Below are 14,479 nucleotides of genomic sequence, written 5' to 3' on the forward strand. Positions count from 1 at the left end.
CTCCTCCTCCATCTCCAGAGGGAGCTTGTACATTTCAGTTTTATTCTCCTGGTGGTTTTTAAGTTTTCAGCTTTCTGATTTAGGTCAAATCTCACTGAAAGTCTATGCCAACAACAGGTATATCCAACTATTCACCTATTTTGTTTTTTTCAGAATTATGTTGCTCAATTAGATTTTTACAAAAGTATCCTTACATAAAAACTAAAGAATTTCAAAAAGCATGTTTAAGAGACCTACAAGAAGTTTCCTAAATAAAAAAAAAAAAATTAAAATTACATTAACTTTAATTTGAAGAGAAAAGTAAGTAGAAAACAAAGTTTTCTTTATATATGAGAATGTTGTAGAACATGCCTCATAGCTGTTTTTTGTTTGCAGACTATATTGACTATATTTAATAAAAACACTGGCTTTAGACTAGTGGTCTGAAATTCAATATTTTTGAGTACAACAATTTCAGGTGTGCATAAGAGACTTATCAATGTCATTATTTGATTTCACATACGTGAGCATTTTCACTGGCATAAAAATGACAGACTTATATACAAAACTTATTACTGCTATTTGATATTTCTTAAGGGAAACAAGGCTCAGTTTTACCAGCTTATTTTACTGCTCATTTAATTTAGTCTCAATAAGTGAGCCACCAGTACCTTTAAGCCTTTCTCTTTATCCCTTCACTTATTCCTTATAAGTGTCAGTAGAATAGATTTGCTATCATGGTAGTGATTGTCAGCCAATATAATGTCAGAGCTTTTGGAAAAAAAAAAGTGGCATGAATTATTTTATTTTTGTGAAATATTAGGATAAAATGGAGTTAACTGAGTCTTGGTAATCCACCCATGATTTTCTGCCCTTAGTCAAAGCCTCCATTCAAAGACATATTTTATTATCCTTATTGGAATTTTTACTTCTCTCTCTCATGAGATTTTATGGGCACATACTGCATTCTGGTTTTCTATTATTTCTCACTGAATTACAGTTGGTCACTGTTCTTCAAATCTATGTCCTTGCTTTTCATTCCGAATGTTATTACTGTGTAAGGGATATCTTTTATTTAATTTGGTCATTATATTTTCATTCTATTTTATTTTCATACTTTGCCCTTGACTTTGCAACATTTTCTTTACTTCCTTTTTTATAGCTTAGTGACCTTAATACAATTGTTAAAGTTGAGAAGCAACTTCTATTCTAAACTCACTTTCAGAAGCTTACAACTTTTCCTAGCTATTCTCTTTCAGGCTGACTGTTTTTTTATGCTTTGTTAGAAGGGGATTTTTGTTTGAAACTTCACAAGCATTATCTATTTGTTTTGAGTTATCCAACTTAAAAAGACAGCAGTTTTGCAGCAATCAGGACAGTTTTTAGATGCTTTTTTTTTTGACTCTGATAATTGAAAATCAGCTTTGTTTCAGCACTTCAAAATCAGCTTTGATTGTGGAATAGTGGCTTTGCCATCTCTTTGAAATGGTTTTGAAATAATTAAGTTTTGCATGTGACATCATTATTAAATAGCTTACTGAAATGCTAGTGGTGAGGGAATTGATCTCAGAATAACTCTGTTCTACTTAATTTTATTTTAAAAAGGTATTAATTTTTTGTATGAGAACTACATTTAGCTATACTTTAAATATTTTTAATACCAGTTTCATCCCACTCTTTATGGAGCATAGCCCAGAGAGATGCATTAGAGTATCCAGTCAATCTGGATCCTCTATAGTACATAGAAGTAATGCAACAATGTAATTGCAACAAAGTAATGCAATGAAAAATGAATATTTCTCTTGTACTGGTGAAATGACAAGGAGTAGCTTTGCTTCATTCCACCAACAAACTATTGTAACTGTAATGCGTTTGAAAAAGCTTTTCCTGAAAGATCCAGGGAGGAACCCTGTATAACTGTAAACCCAAGAGGAGCACTGGGAAGCTTTGCACAGTATCTTGTTTGTCATCACAGAAGAAATATTCTTCAGGAAAATGTCAGTGCACAATACCATCCCTATGGTATGCTTGTACTCTTCATTTTCTGCTGTTCCTTTTTTTAATCACAAAGACTTTCAGAGTCCTGGTAAGCTGCCATTTTATGCCCTCCATATGAAAAATGGTGCTGTAGTCATACAAAAATGAACCAACAGTGTGGCTGACCGACAGAGATTTTATACATTTTCAGAGTCAAAGTAAAGTTGAGAAAGACACTCTTTGGGCATTTCTTTGATCAGCTAACAAAGAAATACAAAAACTCGCAAACATTTTTAATCGGGAGTAGTCCTTTTAGTAAAAAAAAAATGTCATTATTTGTAAGGTCCAAACTGACACAAACTACCATTTTTCACATTTGTGCTTACACCAAATAGACTTAATTCCCAAATCTCTATTACACTTTTTACTCTGACATCCAACAACATGAAGACTACAAGTGCCACAAAAGCAGTAGAAAGACATGGTTTTTCAGCATCTGCGTGAACTGCTTACAATATGAATTTTGTGATTTACTTCTGAGTTGGGCTACAGGCTAGAATTATACCAGCCACATAATGAGGAAAATTCTTCCTTAGCATTCAGAACTTTGAATTTTTATCCTGGCTAAGCTAAAAATGCCAGTCAATAGATTCATTTTAATCTAAGTCTTATTGTTCTGGTCCTAGCTTTTTACTCCATCATTTTGCATTGATTAAGCACCTCCTGCTTTTTTACAATAATGTAATAATACAATCCTAAGTGCCTCAGGAGGCCTTTATATGAAACTTCATATAAAAGGCAAGAAATAGGCTTATTTGATTCGTATTTATTTTCCTTTTCATTTATAAGTGATTTCCTGCATTCAGCCCATATTTCTCTTTCCTGTTCAAATACAGAAATCTTTTAGAAAATTGCTCAAATAAGCCTCTTGCACAATTAGAATCCTGCTCTTGGTGGCTGCCATTCTCAAGCAGCATATCCTGTCCTGATTGCATTATTGTTCCCTCTCCAGTGATTCAGTGATAGATCTGTTTATTCATATAAAATCTTCCACTAACACCTAGTTTTGATAATTTACAAATTCATTTGACTTGTCTTACTGATTATGAAACTGCAGTCAGGATATATAAGCAAGAAAGCTCAGGCACCTCTTGTGGCCTGGGACAGGCTACTATAACCAGAACTTTTTCATCTGCTAGCTGAAGAAAATACAGGTTGATTTAAAATGACTACAATTTTCTGTCATGTGCAAAGTGTTTCTTTCCATCAAATGAGGGAGAATAATCTTATCCTGTATGTCAGTGAAGTATGAAGACAGAATACAGAGCTCTGTTTTTTGTACATGCAGAATTAATCGGCAAATCCCATTAACAGTTTATTTTTCCTTCTTTCTGATTTTTGCACTCCATGTCTTTTCTGATGGGCCTCATGATAATACATTGTCCCCTGACTGTCACACATAGTTCTAGGCACTTCACTGAAGAGGAGAGGAGTAGTAAGAAAAAAGTAAGTTGCAAGTTCTCTCCAGTCATAAACTTCCATTATACTTAAGACTAGATAGAATTATGAGTTCATCTAACATAATCTCCTGAGCATCATAAGCCATTAAACATCACCCAGATCCTGCTACATGGAGCCCAATTACTTTAATTAGACAAGAGCACTTCAGTCGTCAAGAGACTAAACTGCGCTGTGCCACAGGCATAGTCCAAAATAGACAAAGATGTCATCAAAGCCTGTGGCTCTTCAAATAACAAAGAATTTCTAGGTGAGAAATACCCCCTAAATTCTTGCAGCTGATATTTAGCTTGTCCACCAACTCTGGCACAGAATATCAAGTCTCTGACAACAAGCCCTGAGAGTAAATTTTGACTTATTTTCAAATTCAGTGATCAATTTATCCTGACCTGAGCATGACAACATGATTCACTCAATGGGTTCCTAAAAGCAGGAATCTCTCCAGAGAAGGTACTTTTTTTTGGAGGTATTTTTTCACATCTATGAGCTAAAATCAGTTTAGAGCAAGCTGTGGATATTAAATTATGCACATTTTTGCATTGGATCTACTGTAAAATGCTGTTCTCTTTCCACAGGTGAAGAAAATGGAAGCCCAGGCATCTTTGGCTCTGGAATCTAAGTACTGAACAAGTGACAAAGTTGAGTATCTCTAATTTGTATCCCAAATCCCACTTTGGTATCCCTAATATGAAAATCCCTAGCACCCTTCCAGGGGATTGTTTGATCTAACAGTTTACAAGGACTAAGATTTAGCTGATAAATCCTAAAATCAACTGCTGATGTGGTTTTTAAACCCACCTGCTATTTTATCTCACCCCTCAATTTAAAATGGGTCTCAAATGATTGCAACTTTAGCTCATTCCTATTTCAGACAAATTGGTTAAATTGGGAGCATTTATCCTCTGCAAAACAATTGTTACAGATCCCAGTCTGAGCTGGTTTACATTCACAGACATCAGTTTTATCCTCTCTAGTTCCTGGGTCTGTGTGTCCAGTTTTGACTTATCTTTACAAGTAAGAATTTGATTTTATCCTAGTTTTCTCTAATACAATTTCCCTGACTCAAATACAGTGTTAGTCTTATATCTGTGATTTCTCTAGATTACAAAGAACATAATCTTCCAGCCTCTTTTGGGTAACTACCTCTTTTCTCTGCTTCCTTGATCCTGTTGTAGAACACTTATGACACATTGTAAATTATTTTAAATTTTACCAGGTAGGCCACAAAACAATAAGTCAAGCAAAAGCAACTGAAGACACTGCACTTTCAATTTGCAATGTGTAAGTACAAAGCCATCTTCCAGATGTCTGCATGATGCAGAAGTCAGGTAAAAGCTATAACCTATATAAATCAAGGGATACAGAATTTTATCACATGATATGAGTCATCCCATAATATTCTGGACATCTAGCAGATGAAACTAATAAAATTTCAGTTTTAGCTCACATAGAATGGAAGACACTCGCATATTTTCTAACTGTATTTTTCTAGCTAGTATTTCATGATTTGAGATGTAAAGGAAAAAGCAGTTATTCTTTCACTATTAAACCAAGTGCAAGCAATTGATTTGTTTTCTGTATAAAAAGTATTTATTTTCTTCTGCTAGTCCTGTAAATTAATGTGATCCATATTATTAAAAATGGAAACATTCTCTAGATTGCTTTATCCACTCAGTGCTAACAGCTGAGTTTCATATCAGATCAATGAATTGCCCTGTGCTGTAAGACATGGGCAATGGAAATAATGCACCTTGGCAGCAATACATAGCTGGTTAATTACACAGTGCAATTCTGCGGTAAACACTTCATTAAAACACTAACATTCTACATCTTAAAAAGTGCCATGCTTTTACAGTTATTTTTAACCAATGTAAAACAGTACCAAAAAAACCCCCCCACAAATCCAAAAAGAATTCTGGTCAGCCTGTCATATTTTAGCAATTGAACAACGTGCTCAGCTACTGAAGCATAATGTGTCAACAAGATGGAATTCCACTTTCTAAAGGCTAGAGTGCCCACTCAATAGAAGAAAGCAGTACATGATTACTGCTTAGAGCTTGTGGCACAGTGCTAGCAACTCAACATTTAGCAATAATGGAAAATGTCTGTCTCATTTTCATTGCCATTGAAAACACTCCCTATACAATATTATGAAACACTCCTGCTGTGAGTTGGTTTCTTAATCACAGCATTATCTTCAGCTATTGCCTTTTCCATGGTCACACCTTTCTGGTGAATTCTCTTAAAAGCAAAAATTTAATGACATGCGGAACAAGGACCGATACCTGAAATGTAATAACAAGGAGTAACCCTTCAGTTTTGTGACAGCTACTAGATAGCAGCAATCTCCTATTTCCATTTTACTGTTTTGCAAATGACATAGGAGTCTCAAGATCTTTTGTTTTCTGCATTATTCCTCTCTTTTTCAAAACTGTGGAGCCTCTATTTTCTGCTTCAACTTCCATTTCCATCTTAAAACTAAGGGAAAAATCCACGTCATTGTACAAACAGCCCTTTTCCACCCATGACCTTTTATTCATCTGATTATAAAACTGAAAAGATTTTTTCAGTGCAAGTACCTTCAAAGGTTGTCTTGAATTACCACTACTCATCTTGACTATCTTTATATCTCAAATTATTTTAAAAGTTGCCTATTTTCTCTTTAGATACATTGAATATTCTCCTGGTCCTACCAACAGAGAAACAAAGAACAAGTCCTGAACCACACATTTATACCTACATCTTTGTTTGAAAATAAAGTCTTTGAGGATAGTCAGACTTTTAAACATTTTGATCAGATATTATAAATGGAATAACAGTATAAAAGCAGACTCAAGAGGGAGAGGAATTTGAGAAAATCCATGTTGATCATGACAATGCATTGCATTAAAACTGAACTTTGCAATAAAAGATTTTTTAACTTCCAGATGTGGAAACTGTTTTTTACTTCAAAAACTCTTGTGCACTTTCACATATATGAAACAGTATTTGCAAGCTGGTTCAGATTCCAGAGGAAGTATAGGTGCATTCACACAGCACTTCAACTGGCATATAAAAGCCTAAATTAACTCTACTCCAGAAGTTTAGAAGGACATACACAACTAACAAAATCATTATTTGAATTATCAGAAGTGGATAAGAACTCATTGCTTGGAATTTTTATAATTCAGATTTGTCTCCTCAAAACAAAAGACTTTCCCAATTGTTGGAGGTTTGCCTACATGTGAATCACTGGGTTTTACAAAGACATTACTGAAGATGAAACGCGTCTGCTAGGACATGCATGAGTGCACAATGATGAATCACAAAAACCCCCAACTTTGCAAACAACAGGAATATGTATTGCACTTCTCATGTAACTATTTTAGTGTCCTCTATTCTATTAAGCTTACTGAAAAGGCAGACAATTATTAATCCTACAAATATGGTGCAATTGCTTTTGACATGTGCTTCCTTGGCCATGGAAGAAGAATGCAAGAAGAAATCAATGAGAAAAAATTGCTGGGTAGAGTGAAATTGCCTTAGGGATTTTGTTTTATGTAATACAACAGCCTAGGAATTCTATTTATAAGGAAGACATGGTATTTATATCTATTGATTTTTTTCAGGGGCCTCTTATAGTCTGCAGCCTTAAAATTTCACCTGTCCTAGATGGGAACACATCTCTTCATGTTCTTCAATGCACTATGTTTATGGAACAGTAAAAGAGATTAAATAACCCCAAATTTTGTGCTCCCTTTGCAAAACTATAAAATTTACTTTATCTTTGCACATTTAATACACTCCATTTGAGTACCCCCTTGCAGATTGGAGTTTCACATTAAGGGATCTCAAAGAAGAACAATAAAACATCAATTAACACAGCTTATTCCTAAGATCTTTAAAATTGTCACCCAGACCTTAGTATAGTTTAGAGTGGTGTCAGGATCTCAATGGACCTTCAAGAGTCCGGTCTCCTAGCCAGGGATTATCAAACAATAGCCAATCTGTGGAAATACATTCTTCTTCATGCTTATATATGCTATGCTAGGAATGAATAATCTCAGGGGAAGAAGACCAGCAGAGGCTCTGTGTCCACTATCCTGTATCTCCCTTCTCACTCCATTCCAAGGGATAGGTCAACTGATATTGCATGCTGCAAAACATTTACCATTGTTGCTGCACAACAACATTGTGGAGCAAAATCTGGGATGCAGTTACACATCAGTCAGTTATCCCACTGAAAGATATTGACAAGGAATGCTTTACAAGGCAACTGAGCTGTGTGTGTAGAAACCAAGGCACACTTAAGAAACAACTTGTATTGTCCCTTTCAAAGATCCATTCTAACCCTTTTTTAACTCCAAGCTTCTTTAACTTGTAGTAAATAATATGCCAGTATAATGTAAAACAAGACAAAAATGTTTTATTCATAAAGATTTTGTATGTCTTGTTTACCACAGCTTTTCCTCTACCTAGGCCAGCTGGTACAATATCTACTATCTACTATGTTTTGTTGCTGTTTTCTAGTATTAAATATGTCAGGATTTTATAGCTGAGCAATAGAAGTTAGTAACATAAGTCTGATGCATAGTAATGGATGTAGAATAGTGCATAATGTTAATATCTTAGTAAATCAATTAATAAGTTTATGGTGAAAAATAAAAAATATGAAAGATTAGACATCAGTAGAGTCAGTCAGTGGTACCACAATATGGCTTTAGGTGAGGACTATCCATAATCATTAAAAGGATATCTGCATGTTTCTATTCAGTCAAAATAAACCTTTTGTCTTGGTTTTTTTTTTTTTTCTCTGAAAGTCTGAATAGATAGCAGTGCCTGACTGCAGAGGGTACATATGGGGATGCTTATATTTAAAGCTCTTTCTTCATCTTTTTGGTACAGTTCTGTGTAGGCATTTCCCAGACTGTTTCTAGGCCCTGCATGTTGCTGTTTCCAAATTTCCTGAGACAAAGCAAAATCCATCTTTTAACTTTACCAAAGGCCTTTTTAGCAAATTATATGCACTCTCCTGGAGATTCACATTTACCTTTGATAACAATGGCAGTTCCTTTGCAAAAGAGATTCTAGTTTCTCATTCCATGTAACAAGTAAGAAACTGAGGAATCAAAAATGTCTGCATGCTAGCCTGGCTCAATCACCTGTTTATTTCTCATTGTTCCTTCAGTTTTGGTCATAGTCCTTATATGTTTGGGACTGCCTCACATGGTTATCTCTCTGAATATTGGAATATTTATTTTGCTTCATTCCCTGGCGCCTACCTTATTCTCTTTTTGGTTCCTTTACTTTTCTAAAATGGTTGCTGAAACCCCTTCTCATTCACTGTCTTGACTTTCTCTTGACTGCCTGCCCTTCCTCTCTCCCCAGGGTAATTTCATCAGCAAATCAAAATCCTCAGCTACTTGAAAGTTGTTAGCTACCCTAACATGCCAGTACAGATCTGAACTACCAATTTGTTTTGTTCAATAGGCAACTATATCTCTGCAAGGGCTTCTGTGTGAATAACAGACCAGTGATGCTGGATATAAATTCTGCTGTTATCAATACTAAATTTAACCAAAGACAGAAGTTCAAACACCCCAAAAGAGACTCTACATAACCAAAGTACAGCCTAAAGAATGACGTAGACATTCAAAAAGAATCTCCAGATTCACATTACTTTCCTTATTTCTTTGCTTACCAGCTTCAGCAAGGAATTTATTTCTAATCTAAGCTGTATAAGTTAATTAGTGCAAGACATCTTTTGCAGTCCTTTTTAGGATGGGCAATAGGGGCATTCTCATCTTGGGCCCTTCTTTGAGCTTGTAAATCACATGCATACTCATGAGGCAATACTGAGCTCTAAAATGGATCTTCCTGGATTCCATAAAAATTAGTGGAAGGCCTTCATACTGAAAAAGGTCAGGTTTTGACTGGGAGAAACCACATCACAGTTTAAGAATAGAAAACACTGAACATGACCTCATAAAAAAGAGTAAAAAGAAATAGTTTTTCTAACTGTCTTGGTGTCCTTGCAGGTGGATCTTTACCTTCATCCAACTTTATCACCAGCATTTGACTTCAGTGCTAGGACTCTTACCACAGGAAGTCTGTGACAAATCCTCCTTGAGGTTACCATTTTTTAGGGTGAAAAGAAACATCCAAAGGCATACATTTTCACTCTGTTCCATTATGGATTCTGAAGAAGGACCTTAATGTTACCAAAATTTGGCTTCCAGACCAGCCTCCTGCTTCTCATTTCAGCCTAAGTGAATTGTACTCTGTAATGTTCAAGACATCACATAATTCAAAACAAAGGGTGAGCTTACACTCAAGGCCGCAGATCTGATCACTACCAAGCACAGCACAGAGTCCTTAGAAGGAAACAGAGCAGTTTGCTAAACCAGGCAATATATCAATCCTTTATGCTACGTACACTTTATTTACACAGCATTTGCAGATTCAGAATGATGATGAATGAAGCTGCAAAATACAGTGTGATTTTCACCACTTCCAGGCAGAGACCTGAATAAAAATGATGTGTGATTTTATCCTTTTTAATCAATCCCTAATAGTTAATCCAGAGGCATTCCTTTTTTTTTAATCCAGTCATGTTTCTTATTACTTTTCCAGATTCTGCTTTATTTTATAGCCCCATGTCTGCTCAGGGAATTTGGGCAGCACTCTGTTTCACATGCACCACTGCATGGACAGATAGGAAGTCTTACCAAGGTCGACAGATGCTAACCTACTCAAAGAAGACAAGTTACTGCGACTTCCTAGTTCACCAAACTATTATTCTTCCACGGTATCAGTTTGGGCAGTATCAAAACTGCAATAAAAAGAGCATTTTCCATGAGAAAAACAGATGAAAGAGTGCCCTAGTATTTTACAAATATAGATATTTTATCTTCTCTCATAGTGTTTGTGGAATTCTGCTGTAATGCCAACCATGGAAAGACTCACATAGAGCAAACACCAGTTAGTCACTCTGACTGAACATTTAATAGGTTCTTTTATATATAGATTTATCTCTATGTACATCTATTTCCCCCAAAGCTTGATTCTTGTCAAGTACTTGCTTTTTCTACTGCAAAAATGTCAATGGCCCATATGATGTGATTTCCTAGCAAAAGTATTTTCAAGTTTCATCTGATTTTGCTTTCCACAAATCCACCATTAATTGTTCATTCCCCTTGCTTAAAACAAACATAAGTAAACAAATATACTTCTATATTTCTTTTCATCATGTATTTTAATGTGCACAAGAAATATTGCTATGATGCAACAAACAGGCTATTCTATCTCTCCTTTTTCGGTAAAAAAATTAATATTATAATATCCTGTTCATTTCTGCTGAGTTCTAGGAGAAGAAAGTCAGAGCGCATTTGGATTTTCATTTGCACAGTTCAATTTCTTACTGTAACTATTCAACAACTTCTTAAACCAAATAAAGCAAAGAATTATGGAATGGACACATTCTCCACGATGAAGTCATCATTCCTAAGCCATTGTGCTATATTGAAATTGTTTGGTGAGCTGCATTATCCCACCCCGGTGGGAAGGGCAATTCAGAGACAATGAAAGATAAAAAAGTCAACCACATTTTCATGCTTTGTCTTAGCATTCATTGTACAGTATCAATTATTTCCCACACCACTAGGAGGAAAATGCAGGTTCTTACCCCACAGCCTATTCCGTTTCCTGGCTCACACAGGATTCTCCTCAGGCCTGGCTCGGGAAGCAGCCCTGCCCCACAGCCGGGGGTGGGACACAGCACTCCCCCCATCTGCAGCACGCACTCCTCGGCCCCATAGCGCTGGTACCGGTTGTACTGCAACACAACACAACACAACACAACACACTGGTTGTAAATCCTGGCAGCATGCAAAGAAAACACCCAAATCTTTGAGTTTGTCTCTATCGCACATAATCTAGTCAATTGTCCTAATGTCTCACATGCTAAGTTCAGGTTATTTGTCAAAAGTCTAAAACTTTGCAGAGTTATTAAATGGGGTGTCACTCTGCTCCAACTCGCATCGTGTGCATCGTTTCCTGGCTCACAGCCATTTGCACCACCAGAAGACTGTGTGGGATATTCAAATCAAGAAAACAGCAGGCAGTTTCTGTAAGTAACATCAAATGCACTTACATGACTATAAAAAATTATTGTAAACATAATAAAAATAGTCCAATGGAGAAATTATAAATGCTGTATACAGATTGAAGAGAACACACACACAAAACAAAACCCTTTAGGGATCTATAGCTAGAAGTAGTGTAATGTTTTAGACCTTAAGGGTTGTAAAAAATTTTCCTAGACAACTGCATTTTAAAAGCAAGCTTATCATTAAACTGATCAGCACAATAACTCTCTTATATACATTCATTTCAATACTAGGTGTATTTTTTCCTGTGTCTCCCATGAAATTTTCTTTAGTTTTTTTCACTTTTCATTTAATTCCATCCTGATAGCCTAAAAGGCCATGGAAATGCCTTAATTTTAATGATGGGGACACTGACACACAGCAATATTAAGTAACATGCTCAGTGTATTCTCATTGACAAAAATGCCTGCTCTAAAATGACTGATGTCACTGCAATAATTTTCCCATGTCTAATTTACCCTGCTTTCAGCCAGAGATAGCTGAGCTAGTACAAATCATGCTGTGCACATGTAAATCACATCCACTCTAGGGTTCTGTGTTGGTGCAGTTCCACACCAGTGGCTGTATAACCACTGTGAACCAGGCTTCAGATTCACCTATAAATCTGCTCTACTGTGGAGGGAAATAAATGAAAGCATTTGGTCCTAACAACCCCAAAGAAAACAGGCGAATCCAAAAGGCCAAAGAGGAAGGGAGTAGGTATGAATTTTCTCCGTGAGTAGACTTTATGGTGTGCTAAAAAAACAAAACAGAACTTTATGTTACAGCATTCACAACAATATTTAGTGCTTCATAAGATTTTATCCCATAATGGCTCATGAAAATCCTGTTCCCTTTTTTGGGAGGATAGGAAACAAAAAATTCTTTCTCCAATCCACATGCCTCTCCAAAGAAATCTTTTGAGGAAAATGGAAGCTTTAGGACCAACACCTCATACACACAGCATACAAAAAAGAATTTTAAATTACAAAGAAGGCTCTACATCTTTTGGCTACATTTCAGAAGATTCCTCCGTGAATGCTGTCACAACATGTCTTGTTAAACTGCTTCTTAAAATAATACTAGAGTTCTTAAAAGACTATAACATGTAGACACAAAAGTTTGCATCACAGAAAAAAATCAACGCAAATTTAAATTAGCCAACTTTGTTAATTAATGAAAACTCCAAATGACCTCTGAAAAGAAAAGCAAAATCTAAAAGGACACTAAGACCTCAAAATATCTTTCAGTGTGTTGAACGACAGCCAGAAATTCTTAAGAAGACTTAAGAATCTTTAAGAATCAAAATACTATTATTTGGAAAATAATAGTATTTTGAGAAATGTGCAAGACGTCTGCAGTCTCCTTGAATGCGGGGGCTCAAGAAGTCAACGGATGTTTTCCTGTGTTATTATTATGCTTGAACCCAGACTAATGCCATAAATATTTAATGTTGGATGCTCTCAATTTTCAGAAAAGTTTGTGATCCTTCCACTATATACGTGTTGAGTGCTCTGAGTCATTTGGCTGGCCTTTATAGAAATATAAGCAACCATAGCTCCAAAACTTTCTAGCAGCCTAATTTTCCTTCAGGGCACAGACTGGACCTGAAGGTGAGGATGGTGATTGTCTTACCCTATTAAGAGGGAACTTTGTGCTGCATGTGGGATTGTTAACAGCTTCTCATTAAAAAGGCAAACACCAGCGACTCTGTGGCTGAGATTCTGTCAGCATTTACATTAAAAATTCTCAGATGGAAAAAAAAGAATATACTTTCCAGCCATTAACTTAGCCTAAAAGGGCATGAAGAGATTCCTCTCATTTTCCTTTTTTTTTTTTTTTCTTTTAAAAAGATACAGATACAGAATGTAAATGTCCAGCTTACCTACTGGCAAGGTGGACAGCAACATCGTTTTCTGTCCAACAAATGTAACATTTTATACTGGTTCAGCACAGGACTCATTCCAAATCAGTATGGCACCCTCCCCAGTGATTTTCATACTATAACAGCCAAAAAAATGATCCAGAAAAGATCCTGCTAAATTCATTTGCATATCTTGATATCCAGCCTGTTTTCTACCTTCGAAGTCCAGATACATTAATGTCATTTTCCAATTTCTTTTTCCTTGTGTCCTGCTCAATTAAAGCCCAGCAGCCAACTGAAACACAAAGTAGCAAAACATATACATGCTTGTTGCCATAGCAAAATCTACACAACATACGTGGATTTATATTCTTTATTCAGTGATGTGAAACAAAATTATTCACTTTACATAAAGGGTGTGTTTATAAAAAACTTGTACAGGACCAGAACTATTATAATGAATTATTAATTAACTATTTGCATATAGTGACAGACCATACCTATTAAAGACATTTTTTCCTATACACCACAGCCATACGTATCATACTGGACTCATGTAACCTACCAATGCAATTCATTAATCAAGTCAGTTTTCCGGAGCCCTTAAATGTCTTTGGAGCCCATGATGTGTTTTAATTATATATCTGGATGAGATACTTAAGGATATTACAGCACACAACATCCACTGGTTTATTTCACCTCTTAACTGGAGACCTAATGCAGAATTTATTTAGTTTGAATTTCCATAGTGATGATGCCTATAGTTGCACGGGTTGTGAAGACTTCTTTTATAATTAACAGGAGAGATGGGATGAAATTCATCTTTACTCCTTAGATTTGTACATCTGCATAAGAACTGAGACCTCAAGTGCCTTGTTTTTTTAAAAATAATGAGAGATCAGACAACTCCCTAGATAATGGCACCTGAAATTAGGTGACTCTTACAATAGCTGATTTAGTTCCAATAATTCTGATCCTAACTCACCTGCCCAAAGCTATTTTTAAAACCAAGGAT

General features: G+C 35.8%; 1 protein-coding gene across 1 annotated transcript in view; it reads right to left on the reverse strand.

Moving 5' to 3' along the window:
- The window catches only part of PRKN (parkin RBR E3 ubiquitin protein ligase), a 675,053-nt gene that overhangs the window by 98,320 nt on the left and 562,254 nt on the right, over positions 1–14,479 (reverse strand). The window contains 1 exon segment of the mRNA XM_054279727.1: positions 11,138–11,287. Coding sequence (XP_054135702.1) covers positions 11,138–11,287 — 150 coding nt within the window.

Source organism: Melozone crissalis, unplaced genomic scaffold (assembly GCF_028551555.1).
Source record: "Melozone crissalis strain CALT ecotype California unplaced genomic scaffold, PUWL_Pcris_2 ptg000027l_1, whole genome shotgun sequence".
Taxonomy (NCBI): Eukaryota; Metazoa; Chordata; class Aves; order Passeriformes; family Passerellidae; genus Melozone; species Melozone crissalis.